The 25,168-nt window shown below is 43.2% G+C and overlaps 1 protein-coding gene across 2 annotated transcripts in view; it reads left to right on the forward strand.

Annotated features, from left to right (window-relative positions):
* The first annotated feature begins 7,056 nt into the window (after positions 1 to 7,056).
* The window catches only part of EDEM3 (ER degradation enhancing alpha-mannosidase like protein 3), a 37,802-nt gene continuing 19,690 nt past the window's right edge, over positions 7,057 to 25,168 (forward strand). The window contains exons 1-9 of one of the 2 annotated variants that reach the window (XM_081914826.1): positions 7,057 to 7,371; positions 11,706 to 11,751; positions 15,825 to 15,925; positions 17,400 to 17,439; positions 18,295 to 18,407; positions 19,834 to 19,987; positions 21,659 to 21,793; positions 23,198 to 23,303; positions 24,215 to 24,312. In XM_081914826.1, coding sequence (XP_081770952.1) covers positions 7,184 to 7,371; positions 11,706 to 11,751; positions 15,825 to 15,925; positions 17,400 to 17,439; positions 18,295 to 18,407; positions 19,834 to 19,987; positions 21,659 to 21,793; positions 23,198 to 23,303; positions 24,215 to 24,312 — 981 coding nt within the window. In that variant the 5' untranslated portion in view covers positions 7,057 to 7,183. The remainder of the gene's footprint in view (positions 7,372 to 11,705; positions 11,752 to 15,824; positions 15,926 to 17,399; positions 17,440 to 18,294; positions 18,408 to 19,833; positions 19,988 to 21,658; positions 21,794 to 23,197; positions 23,304 to 24,214; positions 24,313 to 25,168) is intronic. The other variant, XM_081914827.1, reaches the window with a different exon arrangement.

A 25,168-nucleotide genomic window follows, 5' to 3' on the forward strand; every position in this document is an offset into this window, starting at 1 on the left:
GTCAAGTTGAAAATCCAGGGAGGGGTCCTGGGACATCCTAGAAGCAGGGACAGGTTACAGTTATCTCTGAGACTCTTAGTTTTGTGGTTAAATATGCCGGTTCAGCTGTTTAAAACCAAGGTAGAAATGTAGTCTATCTGGATAACAAACAATACACCAGAACAAAGGTCCTAATTTAGAGGTAGCACCTATGAAGCTGATTTCATCCTTAGCATAGATTCAGAAACGTAACTGTACATCGTTAACATCTTTTTAGTGATTCTTTTTTGCCAAGTAAATATGCCCAAAATTGTGTGTGGGGGTGTGTGTTTTGCCTCAAGTGGCATAGGCAAAGGGATCTTGGACATGCCTGGAGTGAATTAGGAGGGCCTGGCAAGGGGAGAGTGTCAGAGCAGCACAGAAAACTTGTGCCAGATGTGTGGTACTCTCTTAGTCTGTGATACACCCACTGGAAAGTTTGGCATCGCTACTATGATGCAAGAATAAAATAAAATAAAATAAAATAACAGGGCATGATGGAACTAGCTCTGAATTGTCTGTATTTGACATAGGCAACACCAGTAGATTAATTCAAGGGGACATTAAAAAGTTACTTCAGTTGAAGAGCGGTAGACATACGAGTGCAAAGAGTTGGCAACTTAAAAAACAACAACCCCAAGAACCATATTGCAAATGTGTCATAAGCCAGACTGGAGTTAATTTATATATTTTAATGGCATTTAATTGATTTTGCGTATCTTGAACATGGCAGAGATGAAAGCTATCATTGGTGAAAATATAAGTTAGTGTACGGTATATTTGACATTCGCATCACATATGAGAAATCTGAAAAGCCATCGTAGAATCATAGAGTTGGAAGAGACCACAAGGGCCATCGAGTCCAACCCCCTGCCAAGCAGGAAACACCATCAGAGCACTCCTGACATGGTTGTCAAGCCTCTGCTTAAAGACCTCCAAAGAAGGAGACTCCACCACACTCCTTGACAGCAAATTCCACTGTCGAACAGCTCTTACGGTCAGGAAGTTCTTCCTAATGTTTAGGTGGAATCTTCTTTCTTGTAGTTTGGATCCGTTGCTCCGTGTCCGCTTCTCTGGAGCAGCAGAAAACAACCTTTCTCCCTCCTCTATGTGACATCCTTTTATATATTTGAACATGGCTATCATATCACCCCTTAACCTCTTCTCCAGGCTAATCGTCTTGGATAACCTTTATATTTGGATTTGAAAATAATGAAAGTTGAGCATTTCAGTGAGGGTTTAAAACGATGGCTGCCACATTTTATCATACACCACATTTTATCACTTTTATCCTGAGAACTACAAACTTTGACAGTTGTCCTCTGAGAAGCAATTTCAGCCAGATTTCTTTTCAGACAAGTGTCCATATGATTGCAGCCTTAAATATTAGGAATCCTTGATCTCTTAGCGGACGTTTGCGAGCTGCCTAAATATGCTTGGATTGCATACACCTGTAATTTTGTTTCTGCATTCCATTGCTTTACTATTCAAAAAGTGTTAACAAATGAAAGGATTTTTGGAGATATTTTATATCTATGGCTATAGTACTCCATTTCCCCACATTTGCAGAGTGTCCTCTTCCAGAAAGTAAGGCCTGGGATTGTGGCTTTCTTTCTCCGTAAACAAGTCACAGTTCCAGGCTTGGGAATCACAATACTCCAATGAACATGCCTTGTAGCTTACAGTAGAGAAGGAGGAAACCAGGAGTGACCGTGCAGTTATGCACCAGAATACTGCTTCTTCACAATAAGCTTTGGTTTCTGGAAAAATTCCTTCCAGTAGCACCTTAAAGACCAACTAAGTTAGTTCTTGGTATGAGCTTTCGTGTGCATGCACACTTCTTCAGATACACTGAAACAGAACTAACTTAGTTGGTCTTTAAGGTGCTACTGGAAGGAATTTTTCTTGTTTCGACTATGGCAGACCAACACGGCTACCTATCTGTAACTTTGGTTTCTGTCTTACAGTGATGTGTACAATACATGCTGTCATTCTGCTTTCCCTGTTCGGTTTCAGGAACTGGAGCTCTATAAAGCTTATTTTGTAATCAAATCCTAACCCTGTTTCTTTGGAAACGAGTCCCACTTGTTTTGGTTGGGCATGCTTCCTCCTCCTAATGAAGCATATCTTGCACTGCAGCCTTAAAAAGGCAAATCCTTAATTCTTCTGTTTAATCTGCTTAACCAACTTGTATTTTAAGTTGTGCCCCCCCTCCCAGTTTTGCTAATTCAGAAGCTGACTTTCTAAGAAAAATTCAAACCAACAGCTAATATGTAATAGCTTCATGTGTAAAGAATTGTTTTCCCATGGGCAGGTTGTCCCAGGTATCATGGTTTTTATGTAGGATCTTTATTTCATTTGATTAACTCTTCTGAACAGATAAATTATGAAACACAGTGTAATGTTTTTAACGTTTCTCAAGTACTTAAGCCAAAATAAAATATTATTATCTCTTCCATTGTGTCTTTTCTTTAAAATGTGATTTGGTACATATGAGGAATGTTAGATCTGTCACATAATTTCTTCATATTGTCATATACTTTTTAGAAAGGTCGTGCTCCAAAAGTCCTAATATTTTTGGGTGAAAATTAAATGTTTGCCCTGAGTCATGGTCAAAATTGACAGTTTGAACAGTCCAGAACAGTCTACCAATTGCTCACCCACAACCCCATTCCTGTCTTACTATGCTAGAAGGTGCTTCTCTCATATTCTGGTGTTCTCTATCATAAAATTTGCACCTAATAATTCATAATGACTACTCAATGCGATCCAAGACATTCAAACTGTCGTTCCAGATACTAAAATTTGCGTATTTGAAGATCACTTTACAAAAGCAGCAGCTGGAATTGATTGATGTCGACTTCCAACCTCAATTTGCAAAACTACCATAGTTGTCATCGAGTAAATAATAAATGCAAGAGTTTTTAGTCATTCTAACTAATCAGTTGTGTAAAAAAAAAATGCAATTGGTTTTCATGAATGTGAGTAGAGCAGTAGTTTGCAACTGAATCCTGGATTGGTGCTCTGAGAGTGGCTGAAGAAGGAATGTTGCAGAACTGAGCAATTGCTGTAGCTTGATGGTGGATTTGCATGGCGAGGGGGCAGATATTTTTTGCAAACCGCCCTTGTTCTGAACCCTAGCCTGCAATATCAACAACAGACTACAGTGGTGCCTCGCAAGACGAAAAGAATCTGTTCCGCGAGTCTCTTCGTTTAGCGTTTTTTTCGTCTTGCGAAGCAAGCCCATTGACAGCTTAGAGGATTAGCGCTATTAGCGGTTTAGCGGCTTTTAGCGACTTATCGGCTTAGCGGATAAGCGGCTTAGCGGCTTAGAAAAAGGGGGGGGGAAAGGGGGAAAAAACCCGCAGCAACTCGCAAGACATTTTCGTCTTGCGAAGCAAGCCCATAGGAAATTCATTTTGCGAAGCACCTCCAAAACGGAAAACTCTTTCATCTAGCGAGTTTTCCGTCTTGCGAGGCATTCGTCTTGCGGGGCACCACTGTACATCCCAAGGCTGCTGCAAACCACCCTCCCAAGTCACCCAAACTTTGTGATGTTTACACCCAAACCTTGCAATATCATGAGAACAAAATAGCGTAGCGCTGAGAACTAGTATCAGACATCTCGTCTCAGCCTTTTGGCTAAGATCAAGTGTAGTATCTGTTCTTATCAGTTTAATATCTGATATGTCCTGTATTTGAGGACTATATATTAAATGTCTTTTTGGAGCTGGGAGATGGAATAGGGACTTGATCTATCCACTCCATGCATCGACCTGGTATTGCAGTACAGTGGACTCTCGGGTTGCGAACGTGATCGGTGTGGGATGCACGTTTGCAACCCGCAGCGGCACTTCTGTGTGCATGCACGGGTTGCGATTCGGGGCTTCTGCGCATGCGTGACCACCAAAACCCAGAAGTAACCCGTTCTGGTACTTCTGAGTTTCAGCGGTCCGTAACCCGAAAAAACGCAACCTGAAGCATCTGTAACCCGAGATATGACTGTACCTCCAGGAACAGTGCACCTCCCTTCTGGGGAGAATGTTGTTGTTTAGTCGTTTAGTCGTGTCCGACTCTTCGTGACCCCATGGACCAGAGAACGCCAGGCACCTCTGTCCTCCACTGCCTCCCGCAGTTTGGTCAAACACATGCAGGTAACCTCGAAAACACTATCCAACCATCTCGTCCTCTGCCGTCCCCTTCTCCTTGTGCCCTCCATCTTTCCCAACATCCGGGTCTTCTCCAGGGAGTCTTCTCTTCTCATGAGGTGGCCAAAGTACTGGAGCCTCAGCTTCACAATCTGTCCTTCCAGTGAGCACTCAGGGTTGATTTCCTTCAGTATGGAGAGGTTTGATCTTCTTGCAGCCCATGGGACTCTCGAGAATCTCCTCCAGCACCATAATTCAAAAGCATCAATTCTTCGGCGATCAGCCTTCTTTATGGTCCAGCTCTCACTTCCATACATCACTACTGGGAAAACCATAGCTTTAACTATACGAACCTTTGTTGGCAAGGTGATGTCTCTACTTCTCAAGATGCTGTCTAGGCCTGTCATTGCCCTTCTCCCAAGAAGCAGACGTCTTTTAATTTCGTGGCTGCTGTCACCATCTGTAGTGATCATGGAGCCCAAGAAAGTAAAATCTCTCACTACCTCCATTTCTTCCTCTTCTATTTGCCAGGAGGTGATGGGACCAGTGGCCATGATCTTCGTTTTTTTTATTCTGGGGAGAATATTGCTTGTTAAAAAAAATAGATAAGAGAGGAAAAAAGAACTAGTATCAGAGGGCTATTAAATATAAAATATGAATAATATTGATATCAAATAAGTCCCGAGTTGGAAAGAGCATTAATTTCCCCCCTCTCTGCTACTACTGTTGTTTCTGTGGGGGACCCGAGGGTCATCTAGTCCAGCCCCCTCTATAAGGCAGGAATCTCAACTAAATCATCCATGGACCATGACAGATGGCCATCCAAACCTCTGCTTTAAAACCTCAAGGGAGGAGAGTCCTGTGTGGATAGTTCAAGTCGGTAGAGCATGGGGCTCTTAATCTCAGGGTCGTGGGAGCCCCATGTTGGGCATGGGATTCCTGCATTGCAGGGGGTTCGACTAGATGACCTGGATGAATCCCAAGCTGGAATTAAGATTGGCGGAAGAAATATCAACAACCTCAGATATGCAGATGACACAACCTTGATGGCAGAAAGTGAGGAGGAGGGTGAAAGAGGAGAGTGCAAAATATGGTCTGAAGCTCAACATCAAAATAACGAAGATCATGGCCACTGGTCCCATCACTTCCTGGCAAATAGAAGGGGAAGAAATTGAGGCAGTAAAAGATTTTACTTTCTTGGGTTCCATGATCACTGCAGATGGTGACAGCAGTCACGAAATTAAAAGACGCCTGCTTTTTGGGAGAAAAGCAATGATAAACCTAAAGGTAAAGGAACTCCTGACCATTAGGTCCAGTCATGACTGACTCTGGGGTTGCGGCGCTCATCTCACTTTAGTGGCCGAGGGAGCCGGCGTACAGCTTCCAGGTCATGTGGCCAGCATGACTAAGCTGCTTCTGGCAAACCAGCGCACGGAAATGCCGTTTATCTTCCTGCCGGAGCGGTACCTATTTATCTACTTGTACTTTGACGTACTTTTGAACTCCTAGTTTGGCAAGAGCAGAGACCGAGCAACGGGAGCTCACCCCGTCGTGGGGATTTGAACCGTTAGCCTTCTGATTGGCAAGTCCTAGGCTCTGTGTTTTAGACCACAGCACCACCTGCGTCCCTAGAAAGCATCTTAAAAAGCAGAGACGTCACCTTGCCGACAAAGTTCCTTACAGTTAAAGCCATGGTTTTCCCAGTAGTGATGTATGAAAGTGAGAGCTGGACCATCAAGAAGGCTGATCGCCTAAGAATTGATGCTTTTGGATAATGGTGCTGGAGGAGACTCTTGAGAGTCCCATGGACTGCAAGAAGAAGGAAATCAGCCCTGAGTGCTCACTGGAAGGACAGATCCTGAAGCTGAGGCTCCAATACTTTGGGCACCTCATGAGAAGAGAAGACTCCCTGGAAAAGACCCTGATGTTGGGAAAGATGGAGGGCACAAGGAGAAGGGGACGACGGAGGACGAGATGATGGGACAGTGTTCTCAAAGCTACAAACATGAGTCTGACCAAACTGCGGGAGGCAGTGGAAGACAGGAGTGCCTGGCGTGCTCTGGTCCATGGGGTGACGAAGAGTCGGACACGACTAAACAACAAAGTTTCCTTTCCAACTCTACAATTATTTTTTGTAAAATAATAATTTTTATTAGATTTTCCACAATCTAACCACAAAGCAAAATGATACACAAAAACAGAAAAAGAAAAAAAGGGGGGGGGACAATAAACAGATAAACAATAACAACAAACTTAATTCTTCACAAATCCAACCTTTTAAATATCTTGGTTGGCTTCCTCAAATCCCTCCCTTCTGAGTTTCCTTTTAATTAAAAGTATCAGCTTTCCAATATCATTATTAAACTCAAACAATTTCCAATTGTTGGAAATATTAATTAATTAATTATTAATTAATTAATTAATATTAATAATTAGTGAATTAATAAATTTGTCAAAATAAATAAATAAATCCAATTATCCATCTTACTCACTTTTCTTAACATTCTAAATCCCATTTATTTAATTCTAGCCAACTCTACAATTCTTTCCTTCTATTGATTTCCGCCCCGAGGGAAACGCTGCAAACGCGCCTCGCAAGTCCCACTCAGGACAATAAGGACCGGCTACTCTTCCCTTTTTTTTAAATCTCCGTACGTGACATGTCACGTCCAAGCCCGGGGGCGGGGCCGTGAAAAGAGGCCCCTGCGTCCCTTGCGCGCGCACCGCGCGCCGGGGCCACGTCTGTGCATCCGGGAGCGCGTTGGCTCGGCCGCCACGTGACACGAACCCTCCCTCCCCACTGGCTGGCGAGCGGCGCGAGGGTCACGTGGCCGGAAAGGAAAACCCGGAAGCGGGCTAGAGGCCGGATCTCGGTTTCCTTGGCTACGACGGAGAAGGGCGGGAGGGGGGGAGGAAAAAAAGGGCCGGTCCCTTCTTATGTGGCGGCGGCAGCAGCAGCAGCAGCAGCACCGCTGAGGGGATGGCACAGAGCCGGGCCTAGCGAGGCAGCTGCCGCCATGAGCGGAGTAGCGGTTGGCGGCCAGGGAAGGAGCGACGGCGGAGGAGGAGGAGGCGGCGGCGGCGACTCTGCAGGCCGCTGGGCTGGCTGGAAACTGCTGGCCTTGGGCCTCCTCTCCGCGTCCTCGGTGCTGGCGGCAGCCCCGGCCGCGCAGGCCATGGGCAGGGAGGAGAAGCGGCGCCTCGGGTAAGAGCGGCGGCGGCGGCGGGAGGGAGCGGGGGGTCCGCCTTGTTCCGCCCCCGGGCAGGTCGCCCTGTCAGGGAAGAAGTGGCGGCGCTTTCTTCGCTTGTCACCCAAGCCTTCCTGCCGAGGTTGGGGGGGAAAGCGAGGCCCGAGCCCGCCTTCTCCTTATGGTTCTTTCAGCGGCTATTAGGGTTGGGAAGGGACCCCGAGGGTCATCTAGCTCAACCCCCCTGCAAAGCAGGAATCTCAAGTCGTTCCTGGCAGGCGGCCATCCAACCCTTAAAAACGTCCGAGGAAGGAGAGAACCTGCCTCAAACGAGTCTCCGTGGTCATGGGTCTCGTAGTCTGTGAAAAAGGGGCGAACCTGCAGTGGCGTAGCGTGGGTTGTCAGCACCCGGGGCAAGGCAAGTAATTTGCGCCCCCTAACCCGTGGATTTGCGCCCCCTAACCCCCAGATGTTGCGCCGGTGTGGCCGGGCCCCCCTGCACCCCCCACGCTACGCCACTGGGAACCTGACATGGTTTGCTTTCGTTCTTAGAATCATAGTTGGGAAGGAAGGGACCCCGAGGGTCATCTAGCCCAACCCCCCAGCAACACAGGAATCTCAACTCAAGTCGTTCCTGGCAGGCGGCCATCCAACCCTTAAAAACCTCTGAGGAAGGAGAGAACCTGCGTCAAACGAGTCTCCGTGTTCATGGGTTTTGTAGTTCGCGAAAAAAGGGGGTGGGAGCACGTCAGACGAACCTGACATGGTTTGCTTTCGATCTTAGAATCATAGTTGGGAAGGAAGGGGTCCCGAGGGTCATCTAGCCCAACCGCTCAGCAATGCAGGAATCTCAAGTCGTTCCTGGCAGGTTGCCATCCAACCCTTGCTTAAAAACCTCGAGGAAGGAGAGAACCTGCGTCAAACGAGTCTCCGTGTTCATGGGTCTCGTAGTCTGTGAAAAGTGGGGGGGACACGTCAGGTGAACCTGACACGGTTTGCTTTCGTTTTTAGAATCATAGTTGGGAAGGAAGGGGTCCCCAGGGTCATCTAGCCCAACCGCCCAGCAATGCAGGAATCTCAAGTCGTTCCTGGCAGGTTGCCATCCAACCCTTGCTTAAAAACCTCGAGGAAGGAGAGAACCTGCGTCAAACGAGTCTCCGTGTTCATGGGTCTCGTAGTCTGTGAAAAGTGGGGGGGGGGACACTTCAGGTGAACCTGACACGGTTTGCTTTCGTTTTTAGAATCATAGTTGGGAAGGAAGGGGTCCCGAGGGCCATCTAGACCAACCCCTTGGGGTCTTTCACCCAGCGTGGGACTCGAACCCACGACCCTCGTCTCCACGCTTTACTGAGGAATAATAATAATAATAAGTGTGTCACTAAGAAAGAGCAGGCTGCAAGATAAAGCAAGCTGTGTTGAGAAGAGGGACAAGGAAGTGTTGTAAATAAAGCCCCTTCATCTTGCTAGCCTGTAAACGTGTTTTATTAGTCTTTGGTCACTTCTCTTCCTCCATTCGGCCTCTCTTTCCTCCTCCCTGCCTGGTCGCCTTGAGGGAGTTCCTGTTTGTTATAGGTGACTAGGCCAGTAAGTATTCAGAAGTCTGAGATAATAAGGTTTCTCTCAAGTCAAGAGTGGCAAGTCTGTGTGTCTTGATCTCCACCAAAACCACCCATTTTATAAATAAAGGTTATTCTCCAGGTACAACTCAGAGTTGGGTGGTGGTGCAAGTAAGCTTTCCTCTTACGACTTTTCTATTTCATTATGCAAAATTTTCCAGAGGTGAACAGTCTACTCAGACTATAAGTACTTTGTGACTCTCCTGCTACTTGGTTTTGCTTGGTTTTTTTGGAGGAGTGAGCACTTGCTCATTTGTCTATATATCTCCATAGGCATATACTGTACAAGAGTTGAGGCTTAGCTTACAGTAGACAGCTACACATGCTTGAGCTGAAAGTTCGTGAAAAGTAAGTTAGCATTTCCAAGGGGAGTGAAGGTCTAATCTTGAGTGAAGTATCTGTTGTTAGCTATTTGAGGCTCATCCTGGTGGGTTACTGTGGGAAATAGGAGTATATGGACCTTTGGTCTGATTTAGCAAATCATGAACCCCATGAACTGGGGTTTTCCTGTTTCGTAGCCTGGTCTGCTAGAGCAGTACAGTTGGCTAAGCAGCCAAGTTGGCAGCTGGTATGAAAAGTATCATCCAGCTGATACAGATAAAAAACATTTCTTGCTCCTTTAAAATGCAATTCTGTGTATGTTTACTTGGAAGTAAACCTCATGCTTCAGTGAACTAAGTACATAAGATAGCAGCTTAAATCTTACACCAATTTGGGAGTGCATCTCATTGATTTCATGGGACTTCCTTCTGAGTAAACATGCATATGATCAGGGTATAAAAGTAAAGGTACCCCTGCCCTTATGGGCCAGTCTTGACAGACTCTAGGGTTGTGCGCTCATCTCACTCTAGAGGCCGGGAGCAGCGCTGTCCGGAGACACTTCCGTGTCATGTGGCCAGCGTGACGAAGCTGCTCTGGCGAACCGGCACCAGAGCAGCACACGGAAACGGCGTTTACCTTCCTGCTATAAAGCGGTCCCTATTTATCTACTTGCACTTAGTATGCTTTCAAACTGCTAGGTGGGCAGGAGCTGGGACCGAAAGACGGGAGCTCACCCCACCGCGGGGATTCGAACCGCCGACCATGCGATCGGCAAGCCCTAGGCACTGAGGTTTAACCCACAGCGCCACCCGCGTCCCTTGATCAGGGTATAGAATTGGTTAAAATGATGCTTGGAGAAATACACAGTAGCGGTGCCCTATTGAAGTAATGAATTGTCCATAAATTGAACAATAATTGCTGACAAGGTGAATTATTAAAGGAATAAAAGCTCATATATGAATTTTTTTGCTCCAAATTGTTTTTATATTTTATTTGGTGTTTATATATTTTAATTTATTGTTCAAGGTGAGGAAGGGGGCAAGACAGATACTTAAAGAAAGGGCATGTGATGCTACACGTGATCATGTCAGGATTGCGAAGGGAGACAAAGAGCAGAGCTACGAATGTTTTCTGTTTCATGCATTTTCTTTAAAACCTGTTGTGAAAGCAAAGGAGGTGAAGTGGAAGCACTGACAATAACCTGTGGGATTTTTCTGAGACTGTCAGTGTGAAATATGCCGTCCATCACACTTCCTACCTTGGACAAGTTAAGCAAATATTCAGTGTTGGTTCATTATTTGTGGCTACTGTTCACAACAGACTTTCCCAACATGTGCCTTTCTGAAAAATAGCTAGGGCAAAATGGGTGAGCTTCTAGTACCGGTACTTCTTCTTAGATACAGGGCATAGGAAGATGAAATGGATTAAAATGGCACGCCTATAGATTATAGGCATGCATTGAAATTCTTGTGATGGGCATCACTGGGAAATAAAAGCCATGTGAATAAGCTGGCCTGGATCTAGATACGTCAAAGAAGTGAGTCAGTTAAATGCCTTGCAAGCCCATACAGGGAAATCTGGTAGGGAAAGACAGGACTCCACAGCGCCATCTGGTGTCACAGTGTATATCACATATACAACACATATAAAATACTTTTTCTTTACCAATCTAGCTGAGTCCCTGGAGGGCCCAAGAAGCTGTGCTAATCAGTCCAAGTGGGGCTGCACCCTCCCATTTTCAGACTTACCATTTCACTTATGCCTTCTTTAGTAATTAGAGGAAATAAGGATCTTTCCCTACATTTTGCAAGCCATATTTTCAGTTCTGCCAACCTTCCCCAACCTGGTTCCCTTTAGAAGTTTAGATATTCTGAACCACAACTGCTATATCATCCCTATCATTTGCTTTGCTGGGTTTTAACTGAATATACTTTGTCTTTTACAATACATTGCAGCTTTAGGTAGTATTGTTTTCCTTTATACCCCGAACTGACAAATTATGACTGATAAGAGCCTAAGTATCTTGTTTACTACATGTTGATAGTCTTTTAAAATCTCTTGGTGCAGTGGTCGCTGAGGCCCACTGAGACTGGTAGGGTGGAAGGCAGGGAGGCCGATCAGTACATGGAGGCAGAGCCAATGGCACGCAGAGCAAATGGATTCCAGGTTTGCCTCCCTCATCCTCCCTACTGAGGTCTATAGGAGCAACAGTTCAGGAGGCAGAAAGCGACAGGCAGTGCCACAAACCTTGTATGGTTGAAAGTAAGAAAGGCAGGCAGATGAGGGTGGACTGAGGTTGGTGCAGCAGTGCTCTGCTTGACCTAAATGTGATGAATTGTTTCTGTTTAAACCTCATGGTCAGAGAAGGTTTTACTTCACCAGCTAAATCATTTTCGCTTTTGTCTCTTCTGCAGGAATCAAGTAGTGGAAATGTTTGATCATGCCTATAGTAATTACATGGTGAGTAAAATGACTATATGTACTTTTAAATAACTGCTTCCTTCTACCTTGACTCAGTGTATCACATATCATGTTAAGCCATAGCTTAAAACAAACTATGATATCTGTGGTTGAGCAGTGTTGTGGTCCATGGTGCTCCAAAGTTCCCGCTGTGCTCCTACTGCCATCGTGACACCGACAAATAATCCAGAGTCAAAACACATCCTTGTGGCATCTTTGAAGAGAACCACAATTTGCTCTTCACTCACTGGTTGTGGTTTGTTCTGGGGAAATAAAGTACAAGCCTAGGTTCGGATGACACAACAAGTCAGACTTGCAGCCAGCATCTTGCAGCCACATATTGTTTGTTCATATTGAATCATAGTCTGTTTTGCACTATGGTTTAATGTGACGTATGAACCAGGCCACTCTGAGAGAGATACATAAGGTATAAACATATGGTCAATAGGTGATGAATTTCATTATTTTATTTTTTAGGATTATAATCTTGTGTTCTAATCCTATATGGAAGCAAGTTCAGTTGCTGTTAAGTGACACTCCTAGACCGCAACGAGGCTATGGTTGTGGTCCTGCATAGTCTTAATAGGATTTACTTCTGAGTTTTGTCTGTAATGTTGTAACTATAAGTACTTAAGCACCTGATTTAGTTGTTACACTAAACCATGGTCGAGAGAGGATAGTTGTGGTTTGATGTAATGTCTGTATTCACAGACTAGCTAGCAGACTAAAATTGGAAACATGGTTTGAGATGGATCAGCATGTCCTTACAGTTTGGCATGATATCTGAATTAAATTGCAGTTGTGACTGTTGCTCCACAGCTGGAAGGAAAATGAACGCAGAGAAACTGCGTTAAACCTTAGTTTGTAAATATTAGGAAGCTCAAGTGATGGACTGTGGTTTGCATTAACCATGATTTAGTGTGCTATCAAAATTCAGCCATAGTGTACAACAAATCTGTGTATTTGTCATAGTGTGATTACTGCAGGGTTTTTGTATTTGCTTTTTGACGCCACTTAGATAATAGATCGTAGAATCATCTTGTTGGAAGTGACCATGAGGATCATCTAGTCCTGCAGTGCAGGAATCCTTTGCCCAATGTGGGCTTGAACCCACAGCCCTGAGATTAAGAGTCTTGCTCTACCAGCTGAGCTATCCCTCAGGGCAACTTGCACCTGCTTAAATAGCTGTCTCTTGAGAGTTACTTGTACACACCTAAGTCTCACATCTATTAATTGTTCTACAGTTAATAGATGTGAGAATTGACTAATCTACATAAAACTTATAAATAATGCCAATAGTAGTTTTTTAAAACCCAGCAGAGTATTTAACATATTAGGAATGCTATTTTTATCCCCTCAAGATCCTTGTGATGTAGATGATCCTCATTTTACAGGTGAGAACTATGGCAAAGGGAAAACACCTGCCTGCTTAGCTAACAAGGGCAGTTTGATAAGTTATGTTCTGATAAAGTATCCTTATGTTCTGATAACATTTTTACCTTATGTTCTGATAACAAATAGCATGGCACAGGTACCTGGGACTGCAAGTATGTGATCCAGCAAGTTCCTGGTGAAATTCACTCCTCCCACAAATTCTCCACATGCTAGAACAAGCCACTATTCTGTTTATTATGCCTCTGTTCAGTGAGGGCAATAGTAATCTTCTTACAGGGGTATGGTAAACATTATTGACCCCGTGTATGAAAAGCACTTGGAGCATGTAGTTAGTTCAAGTGGGCCTCTTCAACAACAAAATGTTGCAGTGATAATTTCTACCATTCAGGTTTCCAGCCATACCATGTCTGTTGAGCATAGAATGCACACACTGGTGTCCCGTCCCAGCTACTTTAAAATCATGGCTCTGTCCTTTTATTTATGTGAGTGGCAGAAACCAGAGGCCTTTCTCCTGGGTATGGTTAGCCATGTGGTGTTAAAGAAGGATAGAATTTTGTTTCTGTATGCTACAACAGCAGCAAGGATTCTTATTGCAAAGTATTGGAAGACACCAGATCTACCTACCTTGGAAGAATGGCAGATGAAAATGACAGACTATATGGGACTGGCGGAGATGACGGGCAGAATCCGCGACCAGGAGAAGGAGACAGTGGAAGAAGATTGGAAGAAATTCAAAATCTATCTCAATAAATATTATAAGATTGATGAATGTTAGATAGACAGGGGTCTTAAAAATATTGTGGCTTTTTCAGAGACCTTGATTAAGGAAAGGAATGGATTTATTGAAAAATTTTCAGAAATATGGGAATGGATTTGCTGGCAGGATAATTAAATTAGAAAACAGAACGGGGAGGTATGAGGAAGTTGGGAAAAATAGGTTGAGAAAATAAGAATGGAAATTATACTTGTTTTTTGGTTTGTTCATTTTTGTTTTGTTTTGTATTTGTATGTTTATAATGGAAAATTTAATAAATATCATATATTAAAAAAAATATTTATGTGGATAATTTTCGTTTCTGTTCTTGGGGACACATAAAAATAATTCCTCTGTATAAACCAGAAAGTCGCCTCTCTAGACATTTAGATGGTGTTTAAGCTTCATTTTCCAGTCCTTCCATTCCACTACCCCCTCCAAAAAACAAACAAACAACCCTCTGGTTGTCCAGTTTATGCTCTCAACAGTCAATTTTATGTGGGCACTGGTTTTACTAACCATGTTTTTTACTAAATATTTTTGCAAACCTCAGAGTTTCCCTAAATGCTGATACCATCTCCTTGTACATAGTTCACTCCAGTTTGGCAATAAGCAACAGTGGTCAAAGTACTGAATCTGAGTTAGAGTGTGGGATTATTGTTAAGAAGGAGCAATGGAATTCAAATTTACACTGCTTGGTGTGAAATACAAGTGCATATAGCAACTTATTAATTGTGGTTGTTGTGTATTGGCTTTATGCTGTCTTGACACAGACACAGACAGTGCGTTTTACTCATGTACAGTTTACATAAATGATGCTCTGTTGTTACGTGTTTAGGAATAAAATGCAGTCTTTGAGACAATGGTGCGGATTTGAACCCTAATTATTAAACAATTCTATGGCCTTTTAAACTGTGTGTTGGAAGGTTGTTGTTTTTGTTTGTAACTATGTTATTTTTTTATATTGTAAACTGCTTTGTGATCCTCCAGTGAAGGGGGTAGTGTAGAAACACAACAAACAAACAAAGTCCATTGTGCATAAGGTGTTAGGAAATGTCCTTCAGTAGACTTTAAAACTGAACCTCTCTTGTGCAAGGGAAACACCATAGTGAGCTTGGATTGTACCTTTTGCAGGGAAACAGTGGCTTTCTGTTCTACATTTGTAGCATGAAATGTTTGGGTTATGTGAAAGCATGACTTGGCATATCCTGGAAGCTTTCAAGGCAAAAGGATATGTATTTGCCACGTATACTAGGGTATTAAATAAACGAATTGTATTTCTTGTGTTTGCGAACCTGGCAAACAAGATTATGGTTTTGTACTTTATCAGATGGTATGATAGTGACATGTTCTGCAGGCTGCCATAAAGTGCTGATTTTTACTGCTGCTTTAATTTTGTTTTGTTTTGAAGGTAAATCTGCTACATAACAAAATATAACCAATGTTCCCATTATTAAACACAGTATATAACAGGAAGCTTTCTGCCTGTAGTTATCAGTGCAATTCCATACGTGTCTAGTTGAATATATGTTTCACTGAGTTCTATGGTGTTAGGATTGCAGCTTAAAAATAGTTGTTTTCCATTGGGGGTTTAATAAAGAATTGCACAGGGCTTGTAACCTTGCACCAATGTTGAATTTTCCACACTTCTATGGGGTGATGCTGAGGAGGTGCAAATGCTCCTATTTGCTTCCAAAGAAATATGAAATGAGAGATCTCATCTGTCAGTATCTGGATTATTTGGAGAACTTCATTGTTAATACAGTGGCCATAGCTTGGGTAACTTATATTTTGTATTCAATACACATATACTTGCATACGTTTATATGTGTATGTTTCAGTAATCACGTCCATTTTGTTGTTCCCTAACCACCAACGTACCCCAAATTTCAGCATACTCTTTGCACTTTTTTGCATTAAACAGGAACATGCCTACCCAGCCGACGAGCTCATGCCTTTAACTTGCCGTGGAAGAGTTCGTGGTCAAGAACCAAGTCGTGGAGATGTGGATGATGCCTTGGGAAAGTTAGTACTTCAAAATAATTTTAGTTCGGTGAAACAGCAAAAATATTGTTTCAGGTCCGGTGCTGAAACACAGCCCCACGTGCCTTATAAAGCAAAACACAGGCAAATGCATTCATTTCCACAGTCTTTGGATATAATAATGTGGAAATAACCCCTGGACCCAGGCACTTTATGGAATCTTCATTGGGAAGTGGGCCCTGCCCATGCACTCCTTTTTTGCCACAAAAAAATACATAAGCAGAATCTATTTGCGAAGGCTTTTGTTCATACAAGCACTAGCTTACACTAAAGGTTTTATGGAAAGTAGAGCAAAGCTCTACTCCCATGCCACACAGCTTGCGAAGTTTGTATTGTGGAGCCATAAGTCAATGCCACTCCCTCCTTCCATCTAGCTATATTGCTTCATGGCTGGAATAAGTTGCAGTTGGTTACTTCCTTTATGGTCTAAACCACTGAGCCTCTTGGGCTTGCCAATCAGAAGGTCGGTGGTTCGAATCCCCACGACGGAGTGAGCTCTCGTCGCTCTCTCCCAGCTCCTGCCAACCTAGCAGTTCAAAAGCACACCAGTGCAAGCAGATAAATAGGTGCCGCTGTGGCAAGAAGGTAAACGGTGTTTCCGTGTGCTCTGGTTTCCGTCACAGTGTTCCGTTGTGCCAGAAGCGGTTTAGTCCTGCTGGCCACATGACCCGGAAAGCTGTCTGCGGACAAACGCCAGCTCCCTCGGCATGAAAGCAAGTTGAGTGCTGCAACCCCATAGTCGCCTTTGTCTGGACTTAACCATTTAGGGGTCCTTTACCTTTTTACCTTACTTCCTTTGTAGTACAGTCATACCTCGTGTTGAAGTAGCGTCAGGGTAAGTATTTTCAGGTTGCGTGCTGCAGCGACCCAGAAGTAACGGAGTGCATTACTTCTGGGTTTTGTCGCTCATGCATGCGCAGATGGTCAAAATGATGTCACGCACATGCACAGAAGTGGCGAATCGTAACCCGCACATGCAGGTTGCGTTCGCTTCTGGATGCGAACAGGGCTCTGGAATGGATCCCATTCTTATCCAGAGGTACCATTGTACTTATTTGGATAAAATTCCATACACCAAATATGTGGTAAACTTTTGCACATTTGGCCTAAAAAGTGGATACTGAAAATAGTGGAGTTCTGACATCGGTGGCAGCATTTGTCTGGGAGAGGCAGGTACCAATGCCTTGAAGCTACGCAAAAAATACAAGAATTGCAGACAGCATCTTGTTTCACTAGGTGTGAGGACTATGAAGAGAGCGCTAGTTTTGTTCCTCCTTCGCACTCAAAACATGCACAATAAAGTTCTGGCTCCTTTGCACCGGAACTTCTCCATTCAAACTGATGTCTTCTTTGTTAGTAATAACGTGTCATACTGTTTTTTGGATGTTTTGCTGTCGCTACAGATAAAGTGTACTGGGTTCTAATGTGGTCTTCTGCTTGCTTCTCCCCCACTCAGGTTTTCACTGACACTGATTGATACTTTGGACACTCTTGTGGTAAGTTGGGTCACTTCTGAATGTTATACTTGCACTTCCATTTTTTAGAAGTAAATTCTTTGACGTGTGTGTGTGTAACTTATGGTTTAAGTCTACTTTAATCAGATGGCTTTAGAGACCTTTATTATTATGAAGAAAAACGGTTTCCGCATTGTATTGCAAATAAAAAGTGGTTCCCTGATAGTCTCAGACTTAGGACCAGCCTTGGAGAATACAAGAGTATTTCTAAATACTGTGAGACCCCACCAGCCTTCTTGCTCTGTATCGCATTCTCCTCTTCCATACCAGGAACTCTTTTGAACTTATCCCTCTCCTGTCAACTTGTACTTGATCTTTTCCTGCTTGCATCACCTCCTTGCTTCTTTTGCACATTCTATTTCTTTTTGCCCTCACAGACTTGGATGACTCAGGAGGAACTGTGGGTGCTTTTGAAATAAGTGTGGTTAATTTCCCTTCTCCCTACACCCACCTTACAATTCAGCCCACACTTAATTGTGACATTACAAAACTTCTGAAAGAGGGTTTAGCAGTGAGTGGCATGGTAAATATGAGTGGAGCTGCCAGCTCAGTATGTTGAATGTATCAGATGATGAATTGATCATGTGCCTAACATCCACATTCCTGATATGTTTATTTAGCCACATAAGTTGACCTCTGGAGGTAAGGTTCAATTTCCCACGAGTATTGTTTACCCAGATCCAAGCGATCTTACAGGTCTTGTGTAATATACTGGAAGTTTGAAACCTGCCCGAAAGTCAGTTGTCCGGTTTGGGAGGATATCTGTAATTACCTCCTCATTAATAAGTTTCACAGCAGGGAGGATCAAATTGTTTACAGCTAATTTTTGTTTTGCAGGTGTTAAATAAAACCAAAGAGTTTGAAGAGGCTGTCAAAAAAGTGATCAGAGATGTTAATTTAGACAACGACATTGTAGTATCAGTGTTTGAAACTAACATAAGAGTCCTTGGGTAAGTTTGATGCCAGAGGAAAACAAACCACATTTCAGTTTGTCGAGTTCTGGTACTTTCTGTGCTGCTTTTTAGTCGGAGGTGAATATGCCTGTTCCATAAGTGTTTAAGAATAATAGAAATTGTGCGTCTGTTACCTTAAGAAACAGGCAGCAAAAGTTTTAGTTCTAGCTTTTCCTGCATTCATCTCCACTTAGCTGCAACCTTGCATGCTCAAATCCTTAGAAGTGTCCTTTGGTGAAAGTTTGATAGCTGAAATAATATATACCGTGGGCATTTCCCCATACTTGTGGGAAATGTTTGCATGAGGATTAGATAAGTTAAAGACCTAAAAGCTGAGATGGCCTAAGATTTGGATAGCTTTAAAGGGGGATTAGACAGACTCATGTAAGATACAACTAGCAATGGATAAATGTTGCCTCTATGCCCAGAGGCAACAGCCCTCTGAATGCAAGTTGCTCAAGCACAACAGCGAGAGACACCGTCTGCCCTTCTGTCCTGCTTTCTTACAGACACCTTGTTGGTTACTGTAGGAAACCGGATCCTGGACTAATCTAGGCTTTTACTCTAACCTTGCAGAGCTCTTCTTAAGTTATCAGGATGCTATATTATGTACTGCATATTTTGCAGGATTTCTACATTCCAGTGGAATGACAGTTCAGTGGTACCTCTGGTTGCAGACGGGATCCGTTCCAGAGGTCTGGCCGGATCCTGAAGTTTTCGCAACTGGAGAGACCACTTCTGCTCTCGCATGTGCGGCAGTAGAGCCCTTCTGTGCATGCGTGTGCGGCAAGAATCCAGAAATATACTTCCAGGTTTGCCGCTTACGTATCCTGAAGTTTACGTAACCGGAGGGATACATAAGCAGAGGTACGATTGTATATAGATAGCCCCATTTTAAACGTCTTCTCCAAAAGTGAAGAGCATTTAGCTCTGTTGACTTTATTCTCTGCTACTCGACTTACATTTGGAACTGATACAGATCGTGTTTTGTAATGGTTAGGGTGTTGGTTTATGAGCTAGGAGACTGGGGTTCGAATCCCCACTCAGCCACAAAGTTCACTGGTTGATCTTGGGTCAATCACTCTCTCTCAGCCTAATCTACCTCACAGGGTTGTTATGAAGATAAAACGGGGGTGGGCAACCGTGTACACCACCTTGAGCTCCTGGAAGGGAATGGGAAATGTAATAAATATGTGAAATAAATGTACTAACCGCAGTTTAAGGAAGCGGTTTGCAGGGAGATGTAATCCATTCTCCCCACCCTGCTGTTCTGCTCTGCTTCACTGATGTCTGGGGTCAGTGCCAGCCCCAGTTGAGAAAGTGCTAATGCTTGAACGTTTGGCACCAGTCCTTAAGCAATACCATGTTTGAGCTTGGTATTTTTATGTGCTGAATTTCATTGTTGTCCTTTCTGTGTTTTTAGAGGTCTTTTAGGTGGGCACTCAGTAGCAATCATGCTGAAAGAGAAGGGTGAAGACATGCAATGGTACAACGGAGAACTTCTGCATATGGCAAAACAGTTGGGCTACAAGCTTTTGCCAGCTTTTAACACCACCAGCGGTCTTCCATATCCACGAGTAAGTATATAATGTATTGTGAGGGCAGTTGATAATTTTGTTTCTGGTTGATTTAGATATAAATTCTCATAGAATCCTAGAACTGTAGTGTTGGGAGGGACCACAAGGGTCATTTAGTCCAATCCTCTGCAATGCAGGAATCTTTTGCCCAATGTGGGGTTTGAACCCACAACCCTAAGAGTAAGAGTCTCACGCTCTACTGACTGAACTATCCCATGGTATATTTTCATATCTCTTGATTGCAAGATGTAAATCTGTTAAGAAGCGTACGATACCAGTTAATCCTGTTTGTAGCTTATTTCGTATTTAAAGCAATTGCCGCCATGTCTATCCTGTGCCCTTTAATTTTCAAGTTCTCTGTTCCAAGCACGCTGTATGCTTGAAAGTCAGGAATACTGCCAGAGTTTACTGTGAACTCGCTGTTCTCTCCATTCTAAACGGCAAGCTGTTCTTGAACTCAAAGCACCAGAGATTTCAGTGTTGGGAACTGCTGCCGCAAACTTCAGAAACGATTATAGCTACATGCAGGTGGCAGCAGCAAAATGTCTGGGAAAATGCGGATCTATGGCAGCCCATGTTGTCAGTGTCGTTTTTGCTGATTTTCCATAAAAATAGCTCAAAAAAGGTCAACAACTTTGCCCCCCGCAAACAAGCTGAACAACTGTCTTGTCCAAATTTTCACTGTTTGAAATATGGCAACCCTAAGTTATGGCCATAGTCTATAGGTGGTGAGCTACATGTTTAGCCATGAAAGTTGCTTTAAAATAGTCATCTGGAAGTGTGCTGTTAGCATTCCTATTTTAGTCTAGATGACATAAAATATGTGCAAGCATTCTCGTGTCTAAAGCCTAGCGCACTTTACACGATGCCAAGAAATATAAATGTTTTGAACGTTGCACTTTTGTGTTTGTCAAGATGTCTTGGTCCATATTGTCTGGTAATGGAAACCGTAAGGATTAATGTTAACTTCGGTAGTTTGTATAAAGTTTGTTTGTGTATGTATGGCACCAAATTCTGACATTTGTCTGAAAGCCAGCTTACCAACTGTTCATGGTGAGTCGGGTTGTTGTTGTTTAGTCGTGTCTGACTCTTCGTGACCCCCTGGACCAGAGCATGTCAGGCACTCCTGTCTTCCACTGCCTCCCGCAGTTTGGTCAAACTCATGCTGGTAGCTTCGAGAACACTATCCAACCATCTCACCCTCTGTCGTCCCCTTCTCCTTGTGCCCTCCATCTTTCCCAACATCAGGGTCTTTTTCAGGGAGTCTTCTCTTCTCATGAGGTGGCCAAAGTATTGGAGCCTCAGCTTCAGGATCTGTCCTTCCAGTGAGCACTCAGGGCTGATTTCCTTAAGAATGGAGAGATTTGATCTTCTTGCAGTCCATGGGACTCCCAAGAGTCTCCTCCAGCACCACAATTCAAAAGCATCAATTCTCCGGCGATCAGCCTTCTTGATGGTCCAGCTCTCACTTCCATACATCACTACTGGGAAAACCATAGCTTTAACTATACTGAACTTTGTTGGTGCATCGGGTACTTTGCTTTTAAACTCTATCCAGAACTCAAGGACCGTGTTTTTCTTGCAGTTTTCATAAGTTGCGTTTTATCTGCTTAATTTGATTGCTTAATTTACTACTGTAACAGTAAACGGTTTGGGTGCCTTTTCTTCTAGGTTAACTTAAAATTTGGTGTAAGGAGTCCAGAAGCTCGAACAGGAACAGAAACTGACACTTGTACAGCTTGTGCAGGTACCTTGATCTTGGAGTTTGCTGCTCTGAGCCGCTTCACAGGAGCATCAATATTTGAGGTTTGAATACGGGTTATAATTCTTCATTCCTTTTTTTAATTTATAACTTCTGTTAGTGTGGTGTTTTATAGCATCTCAGTGTCACTATATCTATTGCTGAATTGGGAACTAAATCTGTCATAATAGGAGTTTAGTAAATGGTTTCTCTATTTGGAGGCTTTGCGATAAATATTCCAGAAATTCTGTACTTGGATTGCTCTGTAAGGTATATTTTCTTATCAGTGTCTTGTTTGTTGCACTCTAATCAGTATTGTAAACATCTTGGCATAAACTCGATGGTATAAGCAGCAGTTTATTGTTAAACCTTTGTTTACCGTAAGCTGCTATTTATTGGCATTTATGGTGGGCATTGCACTTGCATCAAGGAAGAAACCAATGTTTTTTTTCTTTTATGGTGTCCTGATTATGTTGATATTGATTCCCAACAGTAGCAACCAATATTCTTGTAGCTTTGCTCTACTGTAGCAAAATAGACTGAACGCTGGACCAAAAATCCCCAGTTCAGATTTCTCCTAAATAATACCCAAATTGCCTTAAGCTATTCAGTCTCTCTCTTCCCCCTCCCCCTTACATTGTTAATAACATTGCTTGTGGAATTGTTTGCTATCTATTGCTATCTGGGTATTATGTGAGTCTTAGGGCGGCCTTGTAATTTGGCAATTTTCTAGTTGCTTGTGACAGTAGCAATTTACATAGGGTAGCATCTAAAGGCTGTGCATTTGGTAATTTCCTTCCAGTCTTAAAGAATGACTGGTTCTTAAACTGGAAGGGCTGCCGTTCCAGCTGATGGATAGAATCTCCATTGACATATGTGGAATCAGGAATGAATAGCCATTATTGGCAGCAAGGAGTGGAATAATTGTGAAAGCAGAAAATTGCTTTTGGGTGATTAACATTGATTATGTTAATCTATGCCAAGTTGGCAAACTTTTTCAGCAGGGGGCCGGTCTACTGTCCCTCAGACCTTGTGGGGGGCCGGACTTTATTTTGAAAAAAATAATAATGAACAAATTCCTATGCCCCACAAATAACCCAGAGATGCAATTTAAGTAAAAGGACACATTCTACTCATGTAAAAACACGCTGATTCCCAGATGGTCTGCGGGCCGGATTTAGAAGGCGATTGGGCTGGATCCGGCCCCTGGGCCTTAGTTTGCCTACCCATGATCTATGCTCTCCATAGACTCATTGAAATCAATTGGTAAGTTACCTAATTCCATGATATCAGTGGGTCTGGCTTACTCCTTTGTACCTTAATTTAGCTATGCAAAATACTTCAGAGCTCTCTAATTATAAATGTGGAATGAATGGATACACCAGTTGTTTGCATCAGATTTTTTTCCCCATTTTCACCATTGTAATTAAACAGCATTTAACTGGAAATGTTGACTTTGTTTGCTGCAGGAATATGCACGGAAGGCACTTGATTTTCTTTGGGAGAAAAGGCAACGCAGCAGCAACTTGGTGGGAGTCACAATTAATATTCATACGGGTGATTGGGTCCGCAAAGGTATGGCACTTTGCAACTGTGTGCCCTTGTGGCTCATGCAGAAATGGGAATTTGTAAAGCACATATGCAGTCTTGGGCCTCTTTCATGCTGGGGAGGCCTGTATTCTTGACCCTGACATGCGAGACCTAGGATTTGTCAGGCTGCAACCTAATGAATGAGTGGTTAACCTTTTAAATGTATGGGCTATAAATAAGATGAGCTGCTTGTGGCTGCTCCCCTTAGTCTTATTTGGTTCAACCATCTTTACCTAAAGAAGGGCAAACATTCCTGCAAGTAGAAGAGCAAATAAAAGGAATTGATAGAAGTGTTTTATGCAGATGAACAGAATGCTAGAAAAGTATTTCCTTAAACTACACTGTGGCCTGGATCTGGCCCGCGTAGCTATGTGAAGTGGACTGCCAGTCCCCATCTTCTTCCCTGTCGGAGTTCTGGCCGCCTTCTCCACACCCGGCAATGGTAGGGAAATAGTCCCACTGCAGCCATGGAGAGGGCTAAACCTTTGCTCTTGGTCCAGCACAGGGATGGGAATGAATGTGGGGTGTGAATGAAGGAACAAATGAATGACTGACTGACTGAATGAATGAATGTGTTGTGCATGTGTGGTAGAACCAGGGCAGAACCTTTTTAGCGGCACCTACCTGTGTGTATTTGCTGGTACATAGCCCTTGAAGAGCTGGCAAGCTGGCAGGTGCCCATCAGGGTGGCAAAGACTACCCACCCCCTGATCCATGTGGATTTTAAGAAATAAAACAGAAAGTATTGTATTGGGCTGAGTGCAACTTCTCACAGTTTCTTTGTTTATTGGCTGTACTCCTGCCCAAACTCTTTAACAGGCTCTTCTTTCGCAGGAATGAAAACTAGTTGTAAGGTCAATCTTAGATATATAACAGGTTTTTCATCTTTTTCCTAGATAGTGGTGTTGGAGCAGGTATAGATTCATATTACGAATATTTATTAAAGGCTTACGTCTTGCTTGGAGATGACAGTTTTCTGGAAAGATTTAACACGGTAAGTCTCTTGCATGAGACTCAGGGGTTGTGCATTTCATGAGGTATAATGAGTTGTATGGCTCCTTGCAGCATCGGTTGCACTTCTTCCCTCAGTAATGTATTATTTCAGAACCAGAAAATATTTTTTGCCATGGTACCATAGCATGTCCTAAGAAGCGACCACTGGCCATTGTATCTGCTTGCCATAAAAGTCCATCTGGCTCCAGACATGAATAAATCTACAGGAAGGGCTTGTAAAAGGATTCCCTTTGAATTTAATTGAGTATCCCTATTCAAAGTGGCTTAGTAGTGAAATATTGGCTACATTTGTGAGTTGGAAATGTAAATTTTATGAACAAACACCATGCGATATATTTGCGAAAGATGAAGACTGGACTGTGTTGCTTTTTATTAAAGCTCATCTCTCTGAGTAAAACCCTTTTCAGGTGAAAGGCTGCTAGCCTCCTTACATGAACTCTTGATGCATCAACTTTAAAATACTTAAACAAATTCCAGATGTCACCCTGACTAAAAGATTGAGGGAATTTACTGAGCAGCGATGTGCTAAAGGCAGAGCAGCTTATGTGTCACAATCCGGCTCAAACATGAAGGGAGGGTAAAACAATTAATCTGTGTGATATTTAGCAATTTTGTTATATGGCAAGGCTGTGGGAGCTCAAGCTTTAAATCATTCAAAGAGGAACAAGAAATTCCTGGAATGACACCCCTCCGTCCTTCCTGCCTGTTTAATTTCATTTAACAAATGCACTTCACAAAAATTATCCAACGTTAAGCCAAGCGTGGCAGAAATTGCACCCCTTGCTGTTGTGGCCAGTTGCATGAGTCTTTCCTACCATCCTTTCTCAGCTGGACTC

This window comes from Podarcis melisellensis (assembly GCF_964234715.1).
Source record: "Podarcis melisellensis genome assembly, chromosome: 6".
NCBI lineage: Eukaryota > Metazoa > Chordata > Lepidosauria > Squamata > Lacertidae > Podarcis > Podarcis melisellensis.